Here is a 22511-nt window from a genome sequence, read left to right as displayed (position 1 = left end):
TCTCTATGTGAAGAGGCAATACATTGCCCTACATGCAGAGATTAGCAACCAAGGAGGGTGACTTGAGACCCTCTGAGTAAGGATCGGGGGGGGAATGTGGTGAATGGGATATAATGGTGGGAGTCTACTACAGACCTTCTAATCAAGAGCAAGAACTTGACCACGAGTTCACCAGGGAACTGGCTGAGGCTTCACGCTCTTGGTGCATGGTTGTCATGGGCGATTTTGACTACCTGGACATCTCATGGGAAGGGCACTCAGTCAAATCTGATTGGTCGCAATGCTTCTTCACAAGCACTGACAAGCTTTATTTGTCTCAAGAAGTCTACAGACCAACAAGCGGCAAGGTGCCGCTGGACCTGGTACTGGCCAAAGGGGATGACCTAGCCAGCAAGCTGGGAATTGAAGGGAAGCTGGGAGATAGTGATCGTGAGTTGATCACTTTCTCTATTCACCACAAAGTTGGCAAGTCAGTCAGCAATACCAAAGTCCTCGACTTTAGAAAGGCCAACTTCCACAAGCTTAGGAAGCCAGTTGTTCAGGCCCTGAGAAATTGCAATCTGGCAGGGAGAAATGTCCATGATGAATGGCTGCTCCTCAAGGATGCAAGCCTTGAAGCACAAAGGAAGTCTATTCCAAGCCACAGAAAAATTAGTAAAAGGACTGGACAACTCCCTTGGCTCAATACCAAGGACCTCTTGCACCTAAAAAGGAAGCTTATAAAGGATGGATGATTGGAAACATCACTACGGAGGAGTACTCAGCACTAGCCCGCACCTGTAGGGAGTAAGCTAGGAAAGCCAAGGCTGGAAGTGAGCCCAAACTGGCCACTCAAATTAAGGACAACAAGAAGTCCTCCTTCAAATATGTGGGAATTCAGAAAAAGCACAAGGGTAACATTGGACCCTTACTAAACTAAGTGGGGCAACTGATAACCAACATTTGGGAAAAAGCCAATCTCTTTAATGACTATTTCATGTTGGTCTTCCATCAGTCCAGTGGGACCACCCTGCCTGACAAGAGGCAGGATCACCAGGGGAAGCGTGAACCTGCGCCCAACATTACCACTGATCTTGTGAATGAACATCTTAAGAGACTGGACACACAAAATCAGCCAGCCTGGATGAAATGCACCCAGGATTGCTAAAGGAACTAGCTGACATTATAGCACAGCCTATGGTGAGGATATTCAAGAACTGGTGGTGCTCAGGCAAGATGCCCGATTATTGGAAAAGGGCCGACGTGGTGCCTATCTTCAAGGAAGGGAGAAGGGAAGATCCAGAGAACTACAGGCCAATTAGCTTGACCTCAATCCCTGGAAAGATCCTGGAAGAAATCATCAAGGAAACTATTACTAACATCCTAAAAGAAGGTAATGTTCTGAGAGATAGCCAACACGGCTTCGTAGCAGGTAGATCTCGTCTGACCAGCGTGATTTCCTTCTATGACCAGGTGACGCATCACCTGGAAAAAGGAGAAGAAGTGGATATCATATTCTTGGACTTCAAGAAAGCCTTTGACCTGGTGTACTCATGGAAAATTTGGGGAATTGTGGCCTAAATAATTTCATGGTCTGATGGCTGGGGAACTGGCTCCGTGGACAAACCCAGAGTGATAGCTGATGGAACCAAATCAACTTGGCACACTGTACCCAGTGGTGTCCCCCAGGGCTCTGTTCTCAGACCTGTACTCTTCTATGTGTTTATAAATGATCTGGACACAGGTGTTAAGCGGACTGGCTAAGTTTGCAAATGACACCAAACTATGGGGAAGTGCAGCCACCCCAAAGGATAGACTGGTAATCCAGGCTGACTTCAACAGGCTTACAAGGTGGGCAGATCAAAACCTGATGGCATTCAACACCAATAAATGCAAGGTGCTCCACCTTGGGAGAAAGGACTCACATCACACTCATAGGCTTGGCAGTGCTACGCTAGCTAGCGCCACATCTGAAAGAGACTTGGGAGGGGTCATGGTTGACCACAAGATGAACATTAATCATCAATGCGATGCCACAGCTGACAAAGCAAACAAAACCCGGGCTTGCATCTTCTGATGCATCTCAAACAAGACTTGGGAAGTCATCGTCCCACTTTACTTGGCCTTGGTGAGACCACAGCTGGAATACGGTGTCCAGCTCTGGGTTCTGCAATTCAGAAAGGATGTGGAGAAGCTTGAGAGAGGCCAGAGGACAGCCACACAAATGATTAGAGGACAAGAGAGCAGGCCTTATGAGGAGAGGCTGAGAGCCATGGGACTCCTCAGTTTGGAAAATCATAGGTTCAGGGGTGACTTGATGGCAGCCTATAAAGTACATAAGGGGTGTGCACTGGGAACTTGGAGAACACCTGTTCACCAGAGCACCCCAAGGGAAGACTAGGTCCAACTGTCACAAACTCCTGGAAGGCCGTTTTAGGCTGGACATAAGGAAAAACTTCTTTACTGTCTGAGTCCCCAGGGCCTGGAATAGACTCCCCGCCTCAGAGGTGGTGCAGGCACCTACTCTGGATTCCTTTAAGAAACATTTGGATGCCTATCTTGCTGGGATCATTTGACCCCTGCTGACTGCCTACCCTGTGGGCAGGGGGCGGTCCCTTCCAGTTCTAGTGTCTATGAAATCTATGACAGGAGGTAGGAACTCCATATTTTGCATAAAACCAAACAGTCTCCTAAAGAACTGTTTACATACAGACCTGCCCTGTTCTAAATACTGCCCCACAGACATAGTATGTAAAACTCCAACCACCATCTCTACATTTTTGTTTGTTAATGTTCTTGAAGAAAGTGACATTTAGGGGCACAGAGTGGTGGGAAGCTCAGGAGGGAAGTGGGGTTTATGGGAGCTGCTGACTCAAATGCTTTTGCCAGGCTTCAGTAAGCTCAAAGTGTGACCTGCCCAGGTTTCACCCACTGAGAACTGGCTGAGAAGGTCATTAAGACAATCATTGTTAAGTAGCCTAGAAAGGTGGAACCCTGGGCAAGGGACCAGTCCTACCTGCAGCCATACCTCTACTGAGCCTTCTGAAATCCTCTCACTGAGAAGCAGCTGCGACTCCATCAGTGCACACTATAGTGAGAGCACTATCCTAAGGCAACCATGGACTTTTTTTTCCTACCATGGAGATGACAGCAGGGTTCCCAGCAGTGCTGGCAGAAGTAACCATGCACACATGCTAGATCAGCAGGGACAGGTCTGAAATGGCTCTGTAACGCTCAAGTGCTTGCTCTTAGGGCAGAGGATGGACCTGACAACCTATTCCCAAAAAACTCATGATAGAACTGGCGCACTGCATCTCCTCAGCACGTACAGGGACAGAGCAAGTCAAACTGGACATTACCAAGGGATAAGAGCTTATCAAAACCCTGGAGAAAGACACTAGAGCACACCTAAGAGCCCCAGCCATATGTGAACAGAGGATGCCATTCACATATGAATGAATCACTTCACAGCTTCCTTATATGCCTCTAACATCTATCTTGCTACACAAGCCTGGGAAGCCTTCCAAGTTCTCCTTCATGTTTCTTTTAACATAGTCCCTGCTTCTTCATAAGTTAATTAAGAGCTGAGCCCCTGAAATGTGCATCTCAGGCAAGTCAGTCTGACCTCAATAGCTAAGCAGGCAGTAGGGTGGTAAACTCAGTCCACAGTGCACTGCAAAACCCATGCTGCATTCCAAGGCAAGCTGGGGGGAGATGACTGTCCACCAAAGCTACAGGCAGAGTTGCATGAGCCAGTGTTTCCTGACCTGCCACACAGTGCTTCGGAAGGGGCAGAGCACTAGAACTGGAGAAGCTGAACTCCTACAAGTCAGACAGTGACAGATTTTATTCCTTTTCCAAGGGTCTGGCACTCCATGAAAGAATGGCAACAGTTCTGCAACTAGGGGTCAGCCCACTCCCCCAAAGCTCAATTCTGAAGCTGAAAAGCAAGTGGTTGTGCTGAGCCAGATCAGGCAGGTGAAAGATCCTGAGACCTCCCCACAGTTTCTAGTCATTTTTATGCTGAAGTGAGGGAAGTGCCCTTTGAATATCAGACAGAGAAGTCCCTTTTTCCTATGCATCTGGCACGAGGGAGGTCAACATGCCTCTCCCAGAACGATAAGTTGCAAGGCACTGGCACTCCATGGGACATATCTAGGCCTGTGCACATATGCCAGCACCATTCTGTGAGTAACACCCTCCCGTCTCACCCAGATATAAAATGATGGTGCAACTGAGCGAGCCAATCATCCCCTACCAGATGCATGTCTTGCAGCAGCAGGAGCAGGTCAGCAGTTGCCACATGCAACAGCTGTTCCCACACTGCATTTCATACTAGCAACAGGCCCAACCAGAAGGCAGCCTGGGAGCAGTTACTCAGAGGCTGTTCCTAACCTTCCCTAACCTCCCAACTGCTGAGGAGCCCCCTCTCCTAGGGTTACCCGCTACATCCAAATTCTTGTGGGGTAGAGGAAACCTTTAACAAAAATATTGATGCTTCAAACAGGTCCTGCCAGCTGACCAAGAAGCACTGCACAGCCTGTCAAGATTACTCAGGCATACCTACAGACAAGAGGATGAGGAAGAAAATAAAGCTCATCCAGCTACACGGAAGCAGACTGCCAAGTCTCTTGCTCAGTTTAGTATGAGGAGCCAAGACATGCTGGCAACTTCAGTTCTCTTTGCTTCATTACACCCTATTACAACACCAGGGAAACCTGTAATGCATTGTCATGGACCTCAGTGTCTTTCTGGGCTGTGGTGAACTTGTGGGACATTTCAGGAGTGACAGTCCTATTCCAGACTAGCAGGAAATGAGCAGTAGGAAACATTGGGAGCCAGCCACAAGGACTGCTCCCCAAATGTTCATTGCACAAGCTGCAACCAAGGTACTCACTTGCTACATTGGAAGATAGTGACAGTCCTGTCTCAGTGTGGTATGGATGCACAGCGATCTGAGTCATGGATGGGACTGGCACCCCCGGGAACGACACTGCTGTAGCTGCCAGAGACGGCGTTGTTACCGAGTAAGGATATTGTGCACCTATAAATGCTGGGTGGACACCCTGGAAAAGAAAGAGGCCAAGCAGTCACATCTGCCTCCAGGGCACCAGGTCCGTTCACAAGTGATCTTAGATAAGCCTTGCACACCCACAATTCCAGTGCAGGAGTGCTGGAAGTCCCAGTGCCAGAGCCACTTCACCCCTAACTTAACTTGGAGTGCAGCAGTCACAACGATGCTAGCGCACAAGTTTGCTCCTCTTCAATTTAAATCCAAGTAGAATTAAACAGAAATATTTCATCCAGCTCCGAGAAGAACTGATAGAGAAAGCCTTTTTCCATATCCCTCTGTACTGGCTATTTAGACTAAGCTCTTCAAGTCAGAGACATTTCTATCAACTGCATAATATGCTGCCAGGAAGTGGGTATCAAAAATTGTCATGCTAGTAGCTTGTACTCCACTTAATATTCTCCCAGGATGTTGTCTGCTTAGCCACCTTTGAAGGTGGAGATCCCTAGAGGAAGCAGGAGGTATAGGGAGCTACCCAAACCAGAGTCAGTGACAAAACAGACTGAAACTCAATAGATTCTGGCTCTCACCCACGGATTTCTCACCCCCAGCCCTCCACACCCCAGCAATGCTACGAACTGCTGAGGTAAGTTACCATGAATAAAGAGGAAGAACTAAAGACCACCAGGCCACAGGTGGTGACTTACCTGGGGGTATGCTGAGCCAGGCACAGGGAAGACTGCTGGGCGTGGCATGTGCTGGATAGGATGTCCAATATATTGGGGGTTACAGGGTATGTGGGTTTGGAGAGTAGTGTAAGGGTGGAGGCCTTGTGTGTGTGCATGCGCCATTGCTGGCCCTGCCATCGTATGCTGCTGGTACATGGTCGACCCCACAGAGATCACCGGCACCACTGTTGCTGCTGCCGTCACAGCAGCTGCCACTGTCACTGTGGTCGGTTCAGAGGTCACTCTGTTGTCAGTCAACCCACGTGCTGCTTCAGAGGCTGCTCGGGCACCACTAGCACTGCAGCCAGTGGCTCCTTCCCTCTGTGCCGGGGTCCCACCTACAGTCTGTTCATAAAGCCAGTACCACTGGTGTGCCACTTCAAACAGGACTTCTGGGTACACCCCACCTCCTTTGGCCGCCTCTTCCACAGCCATGCAGGCTTTTTCCAGCATCAAGTTATCCTGGTCATGGCAGAGAATGAAGAAAAACCCAACAGCATGAGAGAAGGAAGAAAACTACGGTACAGAAAAAACCATGAGCAATGGGTCTCAAAATAACAAACACTGCCTGGTGCAGCTGGCAGCTCATGACTGCTACAGCACAGACAAATAAGATTACAGCCAAGGACCGAAACAGAAAACAGCAGAACCCATGGAAACTGCGAAAAAAGACCCAGGTCCTTGGCTGCTTCCCTAAGATGTCCAGACCCCATCAGATTAACTAGCCACAAGCATGTGGTGCTCACCTGCTCCTTGCACTGCACCAGGGCCCTCTGGATCTCATTTGGGTTCAGGGCATGGGCATGAGGCAGGCAACTTAGTGCAAGTTCAGCAGCCGCTCGCACCATGTTGGAGTCCCTGGCTCTTGAGGCCCTGTCTGCCAATGAGGCCACCTCTGGAGGCGTCAAGTGTCCATCCCAGCATTCCACAAGGATGTTCAAGGCTGCACTGCCAATCTCCATGGCCTGCCCTGAGAACCAGAGAGAAGAGGAGGGCAGCACACTCCCTGCCAGTGCCTCACTGCAGCACCAGTCAGCTCTTGCAGCAGGAGACAGGTGCTCAGCATTCCCCAGCATAGACAGCTGCCCTCTGGGAAATAAAATAAAGGCCAGTCACTGCAGTAGGTGACAGCACAGTCAAAAAAGCAGGTCAATCCAGTAACTCCCCAGGGCAAAAGTAGCAGTGCTGTGCAAACCCTGGCCAACTACTGCTTGTTCTTGGTCACAGCAGGCATGCACCTATACCAATGACTTACAAGATTAGCAAGGAACATCTATAAAAAGAGTTTATAGAGAACTAAATGTTCTTCAGTGCTGTTGAGAACAAGGTCCCAGCCCACCAGCACCCTAACAAATGCTGCCTTCACCTGTGATCCACGAGACGTGGGAGGAGTAGGTTCGAGAGAGCCAGTTGGGGGAGACAAAGTTGTGCAGCCCCAGTGCATAGAGCCCAATCTCAAAGGCGCAGAGGTGGAGGTTGCGGTGGGGCCCCTGGTGCCCACCACTGGAGGATGGGTGGGTGAAGATGGATGTGCTGCTGTTTCCACCTGCCTTGATAAGGACAGTCTTGGCCAGTTCAAAGTAGAAATGAGCAGCTGCCTCCGAAGGCTGGTTTGGGACGTGAGGCGCATGGCTCTCTGGCCGCCGCCCCTTGTACCTAAAGACAGGATACAAGAGCCAGCAGCGGACAAATTGTTTAGCTGGAGTGCAAAAACTCCACAGGGTCAGGAGCTGATAAAGCAAGCTGCCTCTGGCAGGCATTTCTCCTGTATCCATGCCAGGCCCCTCATAGGGAGACCAAGGTTGCATGCTATTTACGAAGGAATGTATGACAGCATACCTGCCAACTTCCACGGTCTTTGCACGTGCTCCACCACTGGCTCTCCTGCTGCCACTAGAGGATGATGAACCCAGCGAGTCACTTGAAGAGCTGCTGATGCTGTCACTGTCCTGCCCTCTGCCCCAGGAGGTAGCTGCCCAGCCCCCTCGCAGTGGCCGCCGACTGAGAGTTGGAGAGCTGTCAGAGGTCGTTTCGGGAGCGCTGCTGTCAATGCTGGCCATGCCTACAACACCATAGGCCAAATATGTCAATGGGCAAGCTCTGCCTCAGGTCAGCCCCACACCTGACTAAAGACCAAGCATTGAGGTAACTGAGTGTGATCAGCCACAGAGCTTTTTTCTTTACTAGGCTAAAATAGGAATACAAATAAAGAGTATAAATAGTTAACTTGCTGGTTTATCCAGCACCACTGTACTGAATCCACAAGCTCCAAGTGATTAACCCAAGGCAAATGTCTAAGGTCCAAGTGCAATATTGAGCACCCCATATAACACACAGAAATCTTCCCCATCCATAGTCCTAAGAATTACACTCCAGCCCATCCAATTCCCAGGTACAGCTGCAAGAAGGGCAACAAGCTCACTCAGATTTGGCACTGAGCCCCAAAACATGGCATCCTGCTCCATGGGCTTTAGCCCCGTAGGTTAGCCCTGCAGAGAGCTGGCACAGCTTTGGATACAGCAGGGATCAATTATTTCATACCTGTGTGTTTCTTTTTCTGTCGAACAGGTGAGCCCCAGCATCTTCCATTGTATCCACCTCTGTTTCCAAGAGCCAGACGACTGGGGACCTTCCCCTCTTGTTTCAAGACACTGGACTCCCCAGCTGGCTCACAAGGGGACCTCTGAGAGCTCTCTGCACAACACACAAGCAAAAACATGCACAGAAACCAATCCTGAGACATGCAAAGCCAGATGTCTCTGAACAACTCAGTCCTTGTGAAAGCACAAACACTCCCCTTCTCAGTAGAAATACAACTCAGAAATACAACAGTGAGTTGGACTATGAAGGATAATCTAGCAGACACTGGGGTCTGATGTTGATCCAGAGTAGCCTGGGTGTGTTGATATGTATTTGAGTTGCGCATACATAAATCCAGCCTGAGGCTGAAAGTGCACTTTACATGGAGTGTTTCTGATCTTTCTCCATCCCCACCTCACTAACTCTAGAGCAGGGGTTGGCAAACCCCGGCACACGTGCCGAGCATGGCACGCAAGGCCATTTTCCTCAGCATGCGTTGGGGTTGGGGCCGGGAGGCAGCAGCTGTTTGCAGCCTCCCAACTGCAGCTGGCCTGGGCTCTGGGTAGCTGCTGCCAGCCAGATACCCGCGCTGCTCCCTGCAGGTGGCTGGGAGGCTGCAAGCCCTGCTGCAAGCAGCCCAGGCACCATAATTGGCAGCAGCTACCCCAGAGCCTGGGCTGGTTGCAGCCGGGAGGCTACAAACAGCTGCTGCCTCCCTGCCCCAGCCTGGCCCCAATGGGTGCAGTGCCAGCACCTGCTGCCTTCCTGAAGCCCAGGGCCGGGAGACAGCCAGGGCTGGGGTAGGGAGGCAGCAGCTGTTTGCAGCCAGCCCAGGTTCTGGGTAGCTGCAGAGCCTGGGCTGCTTGCAGCAGGGCTTCCATCTTCCCAGCAGCCCAGGCTCCATGGCTATCAGCAGCTACCCAGAACCTGGGCCAGCTGCTGCTTCCCAGCCCCAGCCCCAGCTGTCTCCCAGCCTAGATCCAGCCCTGCGCTCCGGGGACGCAGCAGATACCAGCGATGCTCCCCACTGTGCTGCCCTTGCCACTGCTTTTGCAGAGCAGTGTAAGAAACCCAGTGCACCAGGGCACAGTGTGGGGTGCAGAAAGCTGCCTGCCACTTCAAGCTCCCCGCTGCCCTGGCCACACCTCTCCTGCGGGCAGGGGCAGCAGCGAGGGGCACAACCCTGCGTGCAGCCCATGCTGCTCCTGTGCACACAGGGGAAGTGCAACCTGGGCAGCGTGGAGCTTACAGCAGCAAGCAGCTTCCTTGTGTGCTGCCACTCTAGGTTGCACACACTGTGCTCCAGAGGACCCAGGGGAGGGCAAGAGAGCAGGGAGTGGTGCTGAGGGCAGCACACTGGGAAGCATCACCAGTATCTGCTGCCTCCCCGGGGCCAGGGCCACAGCAGCTGTTTGCAGCTTCCCGGCTGCAGCTGGCCCAGGTTCTGGATAGCTGCTGATAGCCACGAGCCTGGTGTTGGGGGGTAAGGAGCACAAGCAGGGCATTCTGACATGTACCCCCTTCCCTCGTTTTGCTTTTCTGGCATGTCGGCACTCCAGCACCTTTCAAGGTAGGCATTGTGTTTTTTTTCAGCACTCCAGCCAAAAAACATTACCTACCCCTGCTCTAGAGGATCAGAATGTTACCAAGAAGCAAAAGCCAGGATTCATCTTCTGGCACAAACTTTTAAATGTCATTTGTTTCAATTACAGGCATGGAAAAAAATCCAAATCATCCTTTATTATATTATCCTTGTATCACAGTTATCACAAATTGCTTTAAGTTTTCAGTTACAACATGCATTGAGAGAACTGCATTTTAGATGGATCTTTATACAAAAAGTAGCAAAAGAGTGAATAATTGCCCATTATTCTTTGGTAAAAAAACTTGAAGAGTTTTTACACACAAGAGCTTTAAACAAAGCAATGTTAATCCCTCCTTTCATTCATACCTCAAAATTATTTTCTCTTTTAAAAGAAAATCAAAGGGACTCGCCCTTCCCAAACATGCCATAACTTTTTTTCCTGCAAATACTGAAGAACATATGGGAATGTATTAGAACATGTTAGGTGTTGCACGTGCATGTTTTAGCAGCAGACTCAAGAAACATGGGGGCATCAAAAATGGAGTTACTAAACTTAGCAGGTAAAGAAAATGGTCTTGTGTTTCAGAACCAGCACGGGGCATGAAATGGACTGAGCTCAGTGACTGGCTGACACTGACCTGCTACCCATTTAGATGGGCAAGCTGGTGTGCAATAAGCTAAGGAATGAACTTACACAGCCACTCTGTTACCTCTCCATGCAAGGTAGTTTACTCAACAGTATTCTAGTGTTATGGTCTAACTGTTTGATTGTCACATCAGCCCTGGCTGCTTCTCAGAAGAAACAAGGACCTTAGCTTCCCTTCTCATCAAACAAGAACAGAACATTCAGCATGGCTCCACTGGAGCAGGTATCTTACCCTGTGCACTCTTCTCCACAAAGCTTTCAGAAGGACTGCTCTGGACTGCAGCAGTTACACCTGCTTGCTGTGTGACTGAAGTCCCTGGAAGCTGCTGGATTGCTGTAGTGGATTGGGCAGCGTGTTTGGAAGGAGATTTCTGATTGGCTACTGTGGGCTTGCTGGAGGAGTAGAAGGAACTCAGCGTCTGGGGCTTGTGCGTTTGGCTCTCTCTGTCTAGCAGTTTGTCTAAAATCTTTAACAGAGTGAGAAACCCCCCAGAGATTAGCAGATGAGTGAGAAAACACCAAAGCATTTTAAGGGATGTGAGCAAGATAGTCATTCAGCTTTAATGGACAAAATTAATTCCATTAGATAACAGTTCAAACAAAATACACTCCCTGCTTCTTGGTAAAAAAAGTAGTCTCTGTGCCCTGAGACCAGCCTGTACTCGCATGACTCTACAACAGGGGTGGGCAAAATGGTGGATCCGGCTAGTGGCACGACTCCATTTCCCAGCAGCCCCTGTCCACGTAGCTGGGGCTGGTTTCCATGGTGCCTTAGTGCAAAGCTGGGGTTTCTGTGGAGACCGGCGCCAGCAGCATTGACAGGGCACAGAGCTGCTCTGGAGCGGAGCTGGGATCTTGTGGTGGTGACAATGTGGTCCAGAGCCACAATCTGCAGTGTGCAGGTAGTGGATTGCAACTCTGCCCCAGCTCCTTGCAACAGCGACAATGAAGTCTGGAGCCAGGTCAGAGCCACAAGCTGCTGCCTGCACACCCCTGCCCAGGGTATGCAGGCTGCAGATTGCAGCTCTGGACCACATTGTCACTGCCGCAAGATCCCAGTCTGGATCCGGAGCAGCTCCCCACCCTGCTGCATGCCTTGCCAACAGGGACAATGCTAGGGGATAGGCTTGCAGAGCTACAGTCAACCCAAAATTCCCTTTAGTCCCATGTAGGCACCCCTCCCAGTGGCGCTGCCACTGCCACCCACCCTGCACAGGCAGCAGCAGCTGAGCTCCCCACTGCTCCTGCCCTCAGCACAGCACTCCACACCAGGAAGAGGCTGGTGCTGCTATTGCTGGGGCCAGTCTCCACAGAAACCCTGGCCACGCCTATGGCTGCTGCTGGGGTCTCCATGGAAACTGACCCAAGCCCTGTGAACAGGGGCTGCTGGGAAATGGAGTCCATTGCCAGCCAGATCCAGCCCACAGGCTGGACTTTACCTGCCTCTGCTCTACACCCTTATGTAAAGAAGCAGATTTTATACACACCATAAAAAAAGCAAAAACAATACTTGCAATCATTCCAAATATGCCATCATTCAATACCAGACAATTCAGATAGTCAGAGTGGTTAAAGCACAGAACTAGGGTGATGGAGATTTAGATTCTATTCAGTTTTGCCTAAATTTAACAAGTGACCTTGACCAACTCACTAAGCTTATGCCCCTCATTTGTAGAATACTGACCTACCACATAAGTACTTTTATACATGGGAAGAATGCCAGTGTATGAATTCTACTATTTTAAAAAATGTGAAGCCCCTTTTATTAGTAGCTACTGAGGAACATCTGTATGAAAACAACTTAAAAAAATTGTGTCCACTTTTGTCCAGCCCCGACACGGAAGTAATCAATTTTGATAACTCTGAGGATTAACATATACACAGTTGGTAATGTCACAGGCAGACAATTGCAACTAGTAATAGTAAAAAAGGCAGCAGAAGGAACTTCCTTTTTAAGAGGAAACTTTTCTCTTGCTCTTTTCCCTAAGGCTAGGGACAGGCATTACACAAACCAGTTTAAGTGATCAGAAACTGGTTTAAACCTGTAACAGAACAGATGTTCAGTGTACATAAACCAGTTTCAAAATGGCTGAAAACAGTTTGAGATAAGCCTGACTGAATGTAGTATCAGACTTAACTGATGGGGCGGGCGCTGCTGTCTGCTGGAGCAGAGCAGAGCAGGGGTGGCCCCACCCCTCTCCTTCCAAGCCAGAGCACTATCACTGCTCCAGCTGGCTGAGGGACAGCAGCAGCTGCCACACTTCCCCCTGCTCCACACCCCCACCCTCACCCTCAGCTGGCTGCTCAAGCAGGGATCCCCCCCTCCCATACCTTTCTCAGCAGGGACCAGGCATCTAGCCATACCCTCTCCCCCCACTCCATACTAGCTAATACTGATGGGTGTCTGTGTGGGTCTCCAATTTCACTGGAACAAAGGGCGGACAGCAAGTGGCTTGCAAATGCAAATGCACCCTGCAGATAAGAACCTGAAACTAATGAGAGAGATGTTTTCTTTTGCAGAACTTGATGGGCCAATAAACAACCTGTTGCTGCAATCTGTCTTCAAGAGGGGACACAGAAAGGTACTAAAAATGTCCTGGTTTGCAGACAGTCTGAAGCAGGAAGATGGAGATTGAAAAAAACTCAGTATCAAGAGATGCAAGGTTTGGCAACACTCCTGCCCCTTGAGCAGCAAGCAGCAAAAAGCCTGGGTCAGTGCAGGCAGGGTGGGGGGTTTAAACCCCTCCCTAATCAGAGCCTCCTGCTGGGACCTGGTTACAACCCCTTTCAGCTCAGCATTGTTGAAGGGAAGGGAGGACAGCTCTAGTGCCCCCCAGCTTCTAGTCTGAGCCACTGCAGGCATGTGCCTGCATTTTTTTCAGTCCAGAGGGGATGTCTGCACAGTTACAAACTGATTCAGCCTAAGCAGGTTAGACTAACCTGCAAAGATTGAATCAGTTCAGGCTCAGGAAATGTCTGTCCCTAGTTTAAGAGAATAAGAAAGCACTGCAGATATAGTATATGAATAGAAGTATTTCTAAATGTAATGAGTATCAAAGCTGCAACAGCAGCTTTTACTTGTAATGTACAATTGTCTTTTTCAACAGCATTTGAGAGAGGAGTGGATAGAATAATGGCAATGGGATATATTATGAAGTGAAATTTTATTACACTTTTCTATTCGTGTATCAGAGTCACAGGGGACTGCCACTAAGACCACATACAAGAAGTCCAACCTCCCCCACACACAAGTACATTCCTTGGGTCAGGCAGAGAATGGAGGCCAATACCCTTGAGCTAGGTTGGAAGCCAGATACAGAATGGACATCAAAAACCTTGGGCCAGAGGCCTATGAATGAGGGTACAGACCAAATGCAGGCAGCACACAGCAAGTTAGAGTAAGTAATACAATGAACCTTACCAGCTCGAGGGTGGAACCTGACTAATTCAGAAGGTCTAGACATGCAATTCTCAACCTCCGCAGACTTGAGGCCCCTCTCCATAACATTTGTAAATTAAGTGGCACCCCATTTCAAAAACTATTCTATAGATTACTGTATCTACCTCCTTGCAGAGAGGCCAGGCAGTGGGAATGGGCTAGTACCTGAACCTGCTCTTATCTGGGACAAGCCTGAACCTGCTCTTATCTGCTTAGTTTAACTGCTTATCTCCTCACATCTCAGGGCACCCTTCAAAAGATGAGGAGGCATCCTGGAGTGCCCCATCACCCTGGTTGAGAATCACTGGTTCAGACATATTGACAATCCTGATTCTAATAACAAAACCAAACACCACCTGTCACACAGTACTTGACAGACATCAGCTCTTGATTTTCAGAGGACACACCTTTTTGAGTTTAGACTGGTCGTCCTTGTAAGTGATCATCAGGGCCAGAGCCAGATCACCTTTCTCCCTGCGAGTGCCTTCACACAGGAGCGGATGCTCTGCTTCGCTGACAGTTGTCTTCATACCTGCAGGACAGCAAAGAAGGATGAAGAGACAGGCAAACCCATGAAGTTTAATCCCATCTGATGCATTTTACCTCCTTCCCCAGGCTGCTTTGCATATTTCTCCTTATTAGAAAGGAAAACAGCTCTTCTGACTTCTCTGGTTAACAGGAGAAACAATTTAGTGCTTCAAGAGTGGGAGCAGAAGTTCTTCCCCAGAACTCTGCACTCTGACAGCCAGAGCAATATGAATCTGACAGTGCTCAGTAAGAGCTTAAACCAGCTTGACACACTCCCATCTTCAGCCAGACATACCAAGTGCTCACTCTTTGCCCCTTCCCAGGTTCTGCAGCTGCCACTGGCAGAAGTTCAAAAACCACCACGAATGCATCTTTCCTTCTGGAAAGATTTCTGCTAACAATCCATCCAACCAAAGACCATGCATACACAAGCTATTACTGAGCATAGGCATGTGAACAGGTTACTGCAAGGTGTAAGGACACTGAGGATTTACAGAATGTCAGCTGATCTGCAGTCACAGCTTCTGTGCATCCTCTTACCTATGATAGCTTCCCCTCAGTGAAAGACAGGTGAACCACCATGGATTAGCTTATGTCCACCACAGGTCTGCATGCAGTTACTGCAGAGAAGCTGGCATTCTGTAAATCTCCACTCTCAATTACCCTGCAGTAATTTGTATTACAGGCCTTTACACATGTGTACGTGGTACTATAAGCCTGCAAGTGACCTGGAGGCCAAGAATTAGGTCATTTACTAATACCAATTGAAGCAACTGCCTTTTGTTCTCTGAACACTTCCCATTCCAGCTATTCATTCAGCATTTCTTTCACGCCAAACAGCAACAAGGAAGATTGAACACAGTACTTCTGCCAGCCCACTAGTCTGTTCAAGTCCTTAACTATGTTCTCCCCACTACCCACCAACCAGTTCTGCCTAAAGACCTCAAATGTGACATTATAAAGATCCCCAACATTACCCAAGTCCCAGATTCCCTTCACCAGCTCCAACAAAATTCTTCCAAAATGCATTCATTTCCATAGCAGATTGGACACAAACCAACAGGACTTAAATCCTGTTGCTCAAAGTAGCCTGGGATTCATAGCATAAATGAGAAACAACTTTTTTCTTCACAAGGTAGAGGAGAAGAGAGCTGAATTCTTACCTAGAGCAGCAACAGCTGCCTCAAAACCAAGTTCTTCGTCCCCAGGCATTTCATTATTCCAATTACGGCTTGGGGGCCTGGACCCTGTAGGAGAAACCACTGGAAAGAGACAGAGACTAATCAATGCTCAGCTCTACGAAGGTAGAATCCCAGGGCAGAAACCATTCCTGGCAGCTGTCTGGACTTGTCACATCCCCCATGCTCCCATTCCAAACCATCAAGTCAGACCCAAGGTCAGAGCACTGGCCTCCAAGCTCTCTCCCTCCATTTCTGAAGTAGTCCCCTCCTAGCTTATCCAGCTCTGCTACAGAAGGGGGTTTAGTCACAGGTTCTCTTTTTTTTGGTGGTTAGTGAATGCATTTCCCCCCAGCCCAAGTAGCACTGGGGCCATAATCACTTGAAAGGAACCATGATAATCTTTATAGGGCAAAACCAGTGTCCCCAAAACAGTAAGATTCCAACTCTTTTTGATGGAAGGGGACCCAGAAAGGATGTCTGTTCTATCACAGTGCAGAGAGATCCACAGCAATGTGGAGGGAACTGCAGAAGAAAACCTAACCTTGGCAGCGGACTGGAGGGACTGTCAGTAGTGCTGCAACCATAGTAAAGCAGGTACAGATTTGGTCCGAAAGCCTCTTTTGGTCCCCAAGGTTTGGAGCCCCTTGTGCACACAAACCAATGGGGACAGTACCTGGAGTGCACAGGACATCAAATATAAAGCTGGCCAGCATGAGTGGCAGGACAGGGCGATAATCGCACAAGGTCCCCTCCCTCAGCTCTTCAGCCCTTCCTCGAATAGTGTTCATCTCATTAGTGCCCAAGGGGATCTTCTTTAACAAGGCCACAATCTCAGACTCCTGGTATGCCAGCTTCACCTGGGGGTGCCCGCAAGGAAACACAAGAAGAAGCCATCAGCAGAGACCCCCAGGTACACAACCATCCTGCCCTATAGATATTCAAGTGCAGAAAAAGTTTAGATCGATTCAGATTACATGCCTTGTAATCCACTGAACTCTAAATCACCCCTGCGTTCTTCCCCCTACACAGGCACAACAGTGAGGACGGACAGTGCTCAGCTGGAGACAGCTGTATAGGATGTGCAAGTCTAGACTACTTCCCTATGCACAACTCAATCACAATCACTCAGAAGCCTGGCTGGGAGGAAGGTGGAGTCAGCCTTCACCAGGACATGTTGAAGAGAAGGTTGCAGAAGGTTGCTACCTTATGCAATACAACAGCCTGAAACAGAAGGGACTATCCAGGAGGAGAACAGGGCCAAGGACATCAATATTCAACTGAAACAAAGACTGTCGCCTCATAGGATATTATATCTTGGGTCTAGCCTTCCTAATGCATTAGGATTGGAGGAGAACAGTTTAGGTTAGTGACTGTTAGCCCCACATTTAATGGTCTCGCTGAGCCCTTTATGTACAAGTGTAGGTCACCTCAGAAAAACAAGTCTATTTCTTGATAGGGCCCAGCAAACTTGTACACTTCGGAAGGAAGCACCACCTCTGTGTGGTCAAAAAGATTGACAAGAGCTTCAAATCAAATGTGCAAAGTCTTGAACCTAATTTTAAGAAAGGGGCCCTGAGAGCAGTAGTTAACCATATATGTAATTGTGTACCCAAAACTTTGCATGCATTTATACATCCAAGTATAAAAGGTAGGCAGGAGTTGCTGCCTGTCTACATGCATAAACTGCAGCAGTTTACCCTAAGGTGTAAATGATTTAGTCAAAGCACCAGAAATACATACATCAGTTTAAGAGTGGCTTTTCAGTTTAGCTTAAGCCTATAAGGAACAGATAAGCTAAACGGAAGCAAGCCAGTCAGACCAAAATCAAATGCTAATTAAAACTGGTTCAAACTCCAACTTAAATAATGTTAAATTCACCACTGAGAACAAGTCTATGCAACTTTCTGCGGAGAAGACCTAAGTCCTCTTTCACTGAAGATTTGGCTCAAAGTGCATCTGAAGTAGAAGCATCCAGTACCAACAAATTTTCGGTAAATCAGCAACCCATTCAGGACCCTCAAGGTATCATTTGGCTCCCTAGCAACTAGTTCTGAAGGCAACACTGAAGGCAGGACCAGATACAAAGAACTCAGAGGGGGAAATCCCAGCACTGCTTATGGGTATGGCCCTTTTACGGGACACTTCCTACCTCCAGGGCTTTGGTAGAGGCTGGTGGCCTCTGTAGCTCCAGGGCAAACATGCCAATGCGGAAGGCAAGGTTGTGATACTCCAGACGCTCGCTCAGCACAGTTAGCAGGAAAGCAGCTTTGGACAGGGTGTTAGTTGCCATCCATGTCTGCTTGCTGGTTGACACCTTGTTCTTCTTCCCCTGTTTAAGGAGTAAATTTTTAACACTCACTTTATAGAAAGAAATTCAACCCAGGTGTGAGGGTGTGACCCTGGCCCACCCTCCTCTACTCCCCACCTGACAGTTCAGGACATCTCTTGCTTATTTTCCTGGAAGCACTGTTTTCTCCTGCATCTTTATTGCCTTTGCTCCCCCCTCCCATAATGCCACAGTTTCTCAGATAGTGAAGTGGGGACGCAGTTTAGCACTCATCTCCATGTGCCAAGAAATCCAGTCTCCAGTGGCTCTAGACACTTTTCCATGGCTTCTTTCAACCTCCACTCCCATACAACGTTTTGCCTTCTTTCCAACCAGTTGATTAGGATCAGCCGGTGGACCCTGGAGCCTCGAAGTCAATCAGTAGGTGGGGAAGGGAAGGGGCCGAGGCCTGGGGGGTACGTGCAGCAGGGCTTGAGGTGCAAAGCCTAGCCCACAGTAGTGGCCCCCTTCACCATGCACAGCCTGCAGGGGCACATGCCCCCCCCCCCAAAACATGGGGCAGTGCCAGCAGCTCTTAGGTACAGAGTGGGGCTGGGCCAGGGGCAGGTCCTGTACAGCTAGGGTGGAGTGGGGGACAGAGCCACGAGCGGCTTGTCCAGGGGGCTCAGGGAGGAAGGTGGGGGTGGGAGAACACACAGAGGAGAAGAGTGCAGGGGGGGGCGGGGCATGTGCCCCAGGATCGGCACATGGGGCAGGGCAGGCTGGGGCTCTGCCCAGGCTGGACTGTGCTCAGGCCAGGTGGCTGCGGCAGTGGTGGGAGTGGGGCTGTAGCCCCCACAACCCCTGTGCTGCCATTGCTGTCACTAAGTGCAACGCAGGCCAGGCCTGGCAGCAACAGCTGGACGCAGCCTTCCCCTCTACCCAAGGGCTGGGGGGCACAGGGCAGGGTGGGCTGGAGCGCTCGGTGGCAGCGCTAGGAGCAGGGGTTAGGGGGGCTACAGCCCACCCCATGGCCCTGCTCCCAGAGCCACCGCTACAGCTGCCCAGCCTGAGCGCAGCCTGGCCGGGAATAGCCCAGTGCTGCCCCAGCGCCAGCCTGCAACCCACTCTACCCCACAGGCAGATCCAGGGGCATGCTCTTCCCCCCAGTGCCCTCCTGGATTGCAATGCCCCCCACTCCCTGCACCCCCTGGACGAGCCACTGGCGGCTCCATCCCCCACCACAGCTGTGCAGGGCTTGCCACTTCCTCACTGCCACTGGGGGCAGGGAAGGCAGATCGAGTCCTCAGCAGTGAGGGAGGGAGTGGGGCTAGGGCTGGAGCCACAATCTGCAGCACAGCCTGCCAAAAACTAAAAATGCTCTGGCTCACAAGCGCTCAACTTACAAAGCGCTTTTGCTCTACTAGTGTATAAAGCTGCAATAAAGGCAAATCTATTCTTGGTGCTGGTTTTTAACCAGGACCATGTAGACATATAAAACATGTTAGAGCATGTTGTGTTCAATTTGATAGTTAAAACAGAAGGTGTAGATTAGGGCTGTCTGACTTCCACATGGCTCAGGGCCACATACCTCATGGGCCACATGCCCTGGCAGCAGCACCACAGAAACCACAGTCCCCTTGGTCCATCTGACCCAAAAGACACCCTCCACCACAAGCTCATGATCCCCTGCCTGCACTGTGCACCCACAACACCCCGCCAACTGCTTCACCACATGCACTCCACCACTATGCACCCTGGGCTCACCCTCAGCTCCCCATGTTGCCATAACTGCCCCACCCTCTGGGGTGGGGACAGGAAACAGAGACTAGAAGGGAGAGCCCAGAGACTCCAGCTGCTGCTGCAGCCAAACAATGGAGGGGGGAAGCAGCAGCTGGGCAAACCCCAGGGGCCCACAATTTAACTCTTTGCAGACTACATTCAGCCCATGGACCACCAGTTGGACAGCCCTGGTGTAGATCAAAGGTGGCCAACTTGCACCACATGAAACAAGTGGTATATGCAGCCTCCATGTGTAGCACTCGGGGCAGGGGACAGAAGTGGCACTCGGGGCAAGTGCAGGATTCAGCATGCACCACACTCGCCAAAAAAAGTATCCCCACACTGGTGCAGATGCACACTGATCCAACAGGGGGTGCTGCTCAGGCTTCCTAAAGACAAGGCCCAAGCTAGGTAGGGACAAGCGGAGGCCAGAGAAAGGAAGGCAACCAGGGAAGAAAGATATAGGTTCTAGTGACTGGTGATTTGAGACTCCCTCCCTCTCCCCTACACACAGAACAGCCCATTTTTTTGCCAAGTAAACTACTGAACAAGCAGAGAAGCCCTATCCAAAAAGGGTTAAAGGCAAGGTCTGGCAAAATGCAGCCATATTTAGATGGATTTCAGTGACTATTGTGCCTCAGCCTCTCTGAACAGCAAAGTTTCATTCTGCAGCCCAGTGAGGGTTTCTGAGCCCAGGCAGCCCTGCCTACCCTCCCTTCCGCTCACAATGCTGGCAAGTACTCTCTCTACCTTGGTTGGTGGCTGCTCCACTTTGAGATCAGGAGGGTTGGCCAGTAGGTCCCTGGCCAGCTCTACAGTTAAGCGGCAGGCTTCATTACTGTATCCATGTGCATAGAGTGCCTCTGCACAGGCAAAAAGGATCTGTAAATGAAGAGACAAATTATCAGATTCAGCCTGTTTCCCATGGCTAGCCTATCTTAAGCACTTTCTCTCAATGTCACTGAAACCTAAAGTTCCAAGCTGACCTCAGTTCAGGCTTGGGATAAATGCTTGTAGAGCCATGTCTTCTTGCATATGGCCCCTATCCCCTTCCCTCAAACCACCAACACAATGGAATGGGAAAAACACAACTGTCAAAAATGAGCCCAATCTGTCATGTTAACATGACATGTCCATTTACTTTGCTTTTCTTAGCATCCTACTTCCTCTGCCATCCACAGGCACACTCTGTCTGCAAAGCTCTGCACACATTTCCAAGGACTGATGGCACAGTCTGTTATAGTTGCCTGTGACTTCCCATTATCCAACTCTGTTTTCATTTTCTTATACCTTAGCCAGCCTTTATCTTGTAACATTTGCCCACATCTTAGGGCTGAAGTCTTCTATGCTCAGTGTGTGCCTCAATTGAAGTTTCGTCTAAAATAATCCAGCCATTTCCAAGGAGGAGGCAGAAGAAAACACTCTGCTTTGCTAACATTAAACTCAGACAAGCTTTCACCTGATAAATGCTGGTGCCCCAAAGCTTTGGAGCAAACACCTAAGATTTGGCACTGGGGAAACAGGGATTTGTCATTTGCTGTCTCTGTGAAAATCTGCCCAAGTTTGGACAAGGTGTAAGCATTAGGAAAGCAACTGCAGTTCATACAGAGTCTGTAGAGAGTTGTAGTGCTTACAGCTAGTGAACACTTCAAGAATTCTGTCATGAATTGACATGCTCCAGTTTGAAGGAAAACAGGACTTTTTTGTGCAACTGTCCCCCTGGACTTGTGTGTGCCATCCCAAGGCCAGACAGCAGAACCCAAAGAAGGGAACCTATCTTTCTTGTGCTCTCCACATCTGCCCTGCTGGGTACAACGAAAAAAGGAGCCTGGGGCAGAACTGAAAACTGGTGGGAGTGTGGAATACTTGGAGTGGGGGTAAGGAGTTAGGTTGCTGAGAAACTAGGAGTGGCTGGGCACACAAAATGGATGAGGACCCATACAGGACTGGCTCAATGAGCAGAAAAGGATTGGGGGGGGAAGAGGGGAAGCAGCATCTCAGGGGTGGGAAAGAGGCAGGATTAGGACCACTGAAGAGGGTGGGGAAAAGGGACACATTTGAGAAGAATGGACACTGGAGCATACTCCACTGCAGAACTTGGAAGGGAACCAAAGTCTCACTGCTACTGGGCTGTCAGGCAACATCTGTGCAACATCCTTGCAAAAGCATCAATTCTCAGCTTCCTACTTACTAACAGATTTACAGAGGACATCATCTACTACTGCAGTCATTTACACCAATACCTCAAGTGGAAAGGTCTGTGCGGTAGATTGAAAATTTCCAGTTCTGCTGATCTACTATAAAAGTTTCATCCTGTGGCTCAGATTTATTTTACTTAATAGCACAAGTCTAGGTAGTTAACACACAAATTACACTACAAAAATAGTAAGGCAGAAAAAAAGTCAAGTACACAGGAGTTAGGAAATTCAATAATGAGTGCCTCTGTGATTTTTATTTCAGCTTTGTTAAGCATATGTTTTATATGATAAAGTCTTTAATCACATATAGTGTACTTATACTTGTAGCTTTGACACCTCAGCACTTCTGCAAACCAGGCAGGCACCCAGAAAAGAAGAGTCACATAATTAACAAGGCCATCTTTAAAAACTTGGTTCAGTGCCTTGCTCAGCATCACATAGGAAGTGTGTCAGAGGTAGATGCCAATTCCCCATGGCAGCATTCCATTGTCTTAATCCTGGGACCTTACTTTCTCTTCTTGCAGGTCTGTCTCACTCACTATATACCTTCTAGCTCCTGCAAAAAGAAAAGGCAAGAGTCCCGCCACT

General features: G+C 49.4%; 1 protein-coding gene across 3 annotated transcripts in view; it reads right to left on the bottom strand.

The window, feature by feature from the left end:
- ZSWIM8 (zinc finger SWIM-type containing 8) overlaps positions 1–22511 on the bottom strand; it is a 92335-nt gene that overhangs the window by 7879 nt on the left and 61945 nt on the right. For all 3 annotated transcript variants that reach the window (XM_014523525.2, XM_014523532.2, XM_006016268.3), the window contains 12 exons: positions 20476–20607; positions 17827–18006; positions 16351–16534; positions 15660–15758; positions 14376–14500; positions 10762–10996; positions 8260–8412; positions 7558–7780; positions 7085–7374; positions 6465–6688; positions 5698–6180; positions 4877–5045 (listed from right to left, as the gene is read on the bottom strand). In XM_014523525.2, the coding sequence (XP_014379011.1) occupies positions 4877–5045; positions 5698–6180; positions 6465–6688; positions 7085–7374; positions 7558–7780; positions 8260–8412; positions 10762–10996; positions 14376–14500; positions 15660–15758; positions 16351–16534; positions 17827–18006; positions 20476–20607 (2497 nt within the window). The remainder of the gene's footprint in view (positions 1–4876; positions 5046–5697; positions 6181–6464; positions 6689–7084; positions 7375–7557; positions 7781–8259; positions 8413–10761; positions 10997–14375; positions 14501–15659; positions 15759–16350; positions 16535–17826; positions 18007–20475; positions 20608–22511) is intronic.

Source organism: Alligator sinensis, unplaced genomic scaffold (genome assembly GCF_000455745.1).
Source record: "Alligator sinensis unplaced genomic scaffold, ASM45574v1 scaffold109_1, whole genome shotgun sequence".
In the NCBI taxonomy this organism is placed as follows: Eukaryota; Metazoa; Chordata; order Crocodylia; family Alligatoridae; genus Alligator; species Alligator sinensis.
The sequence above is the reverse complement of the archived record's forward strand: the minus strand, read 5'-3'. Positions and strand labels throughout refer to the sequence as shown.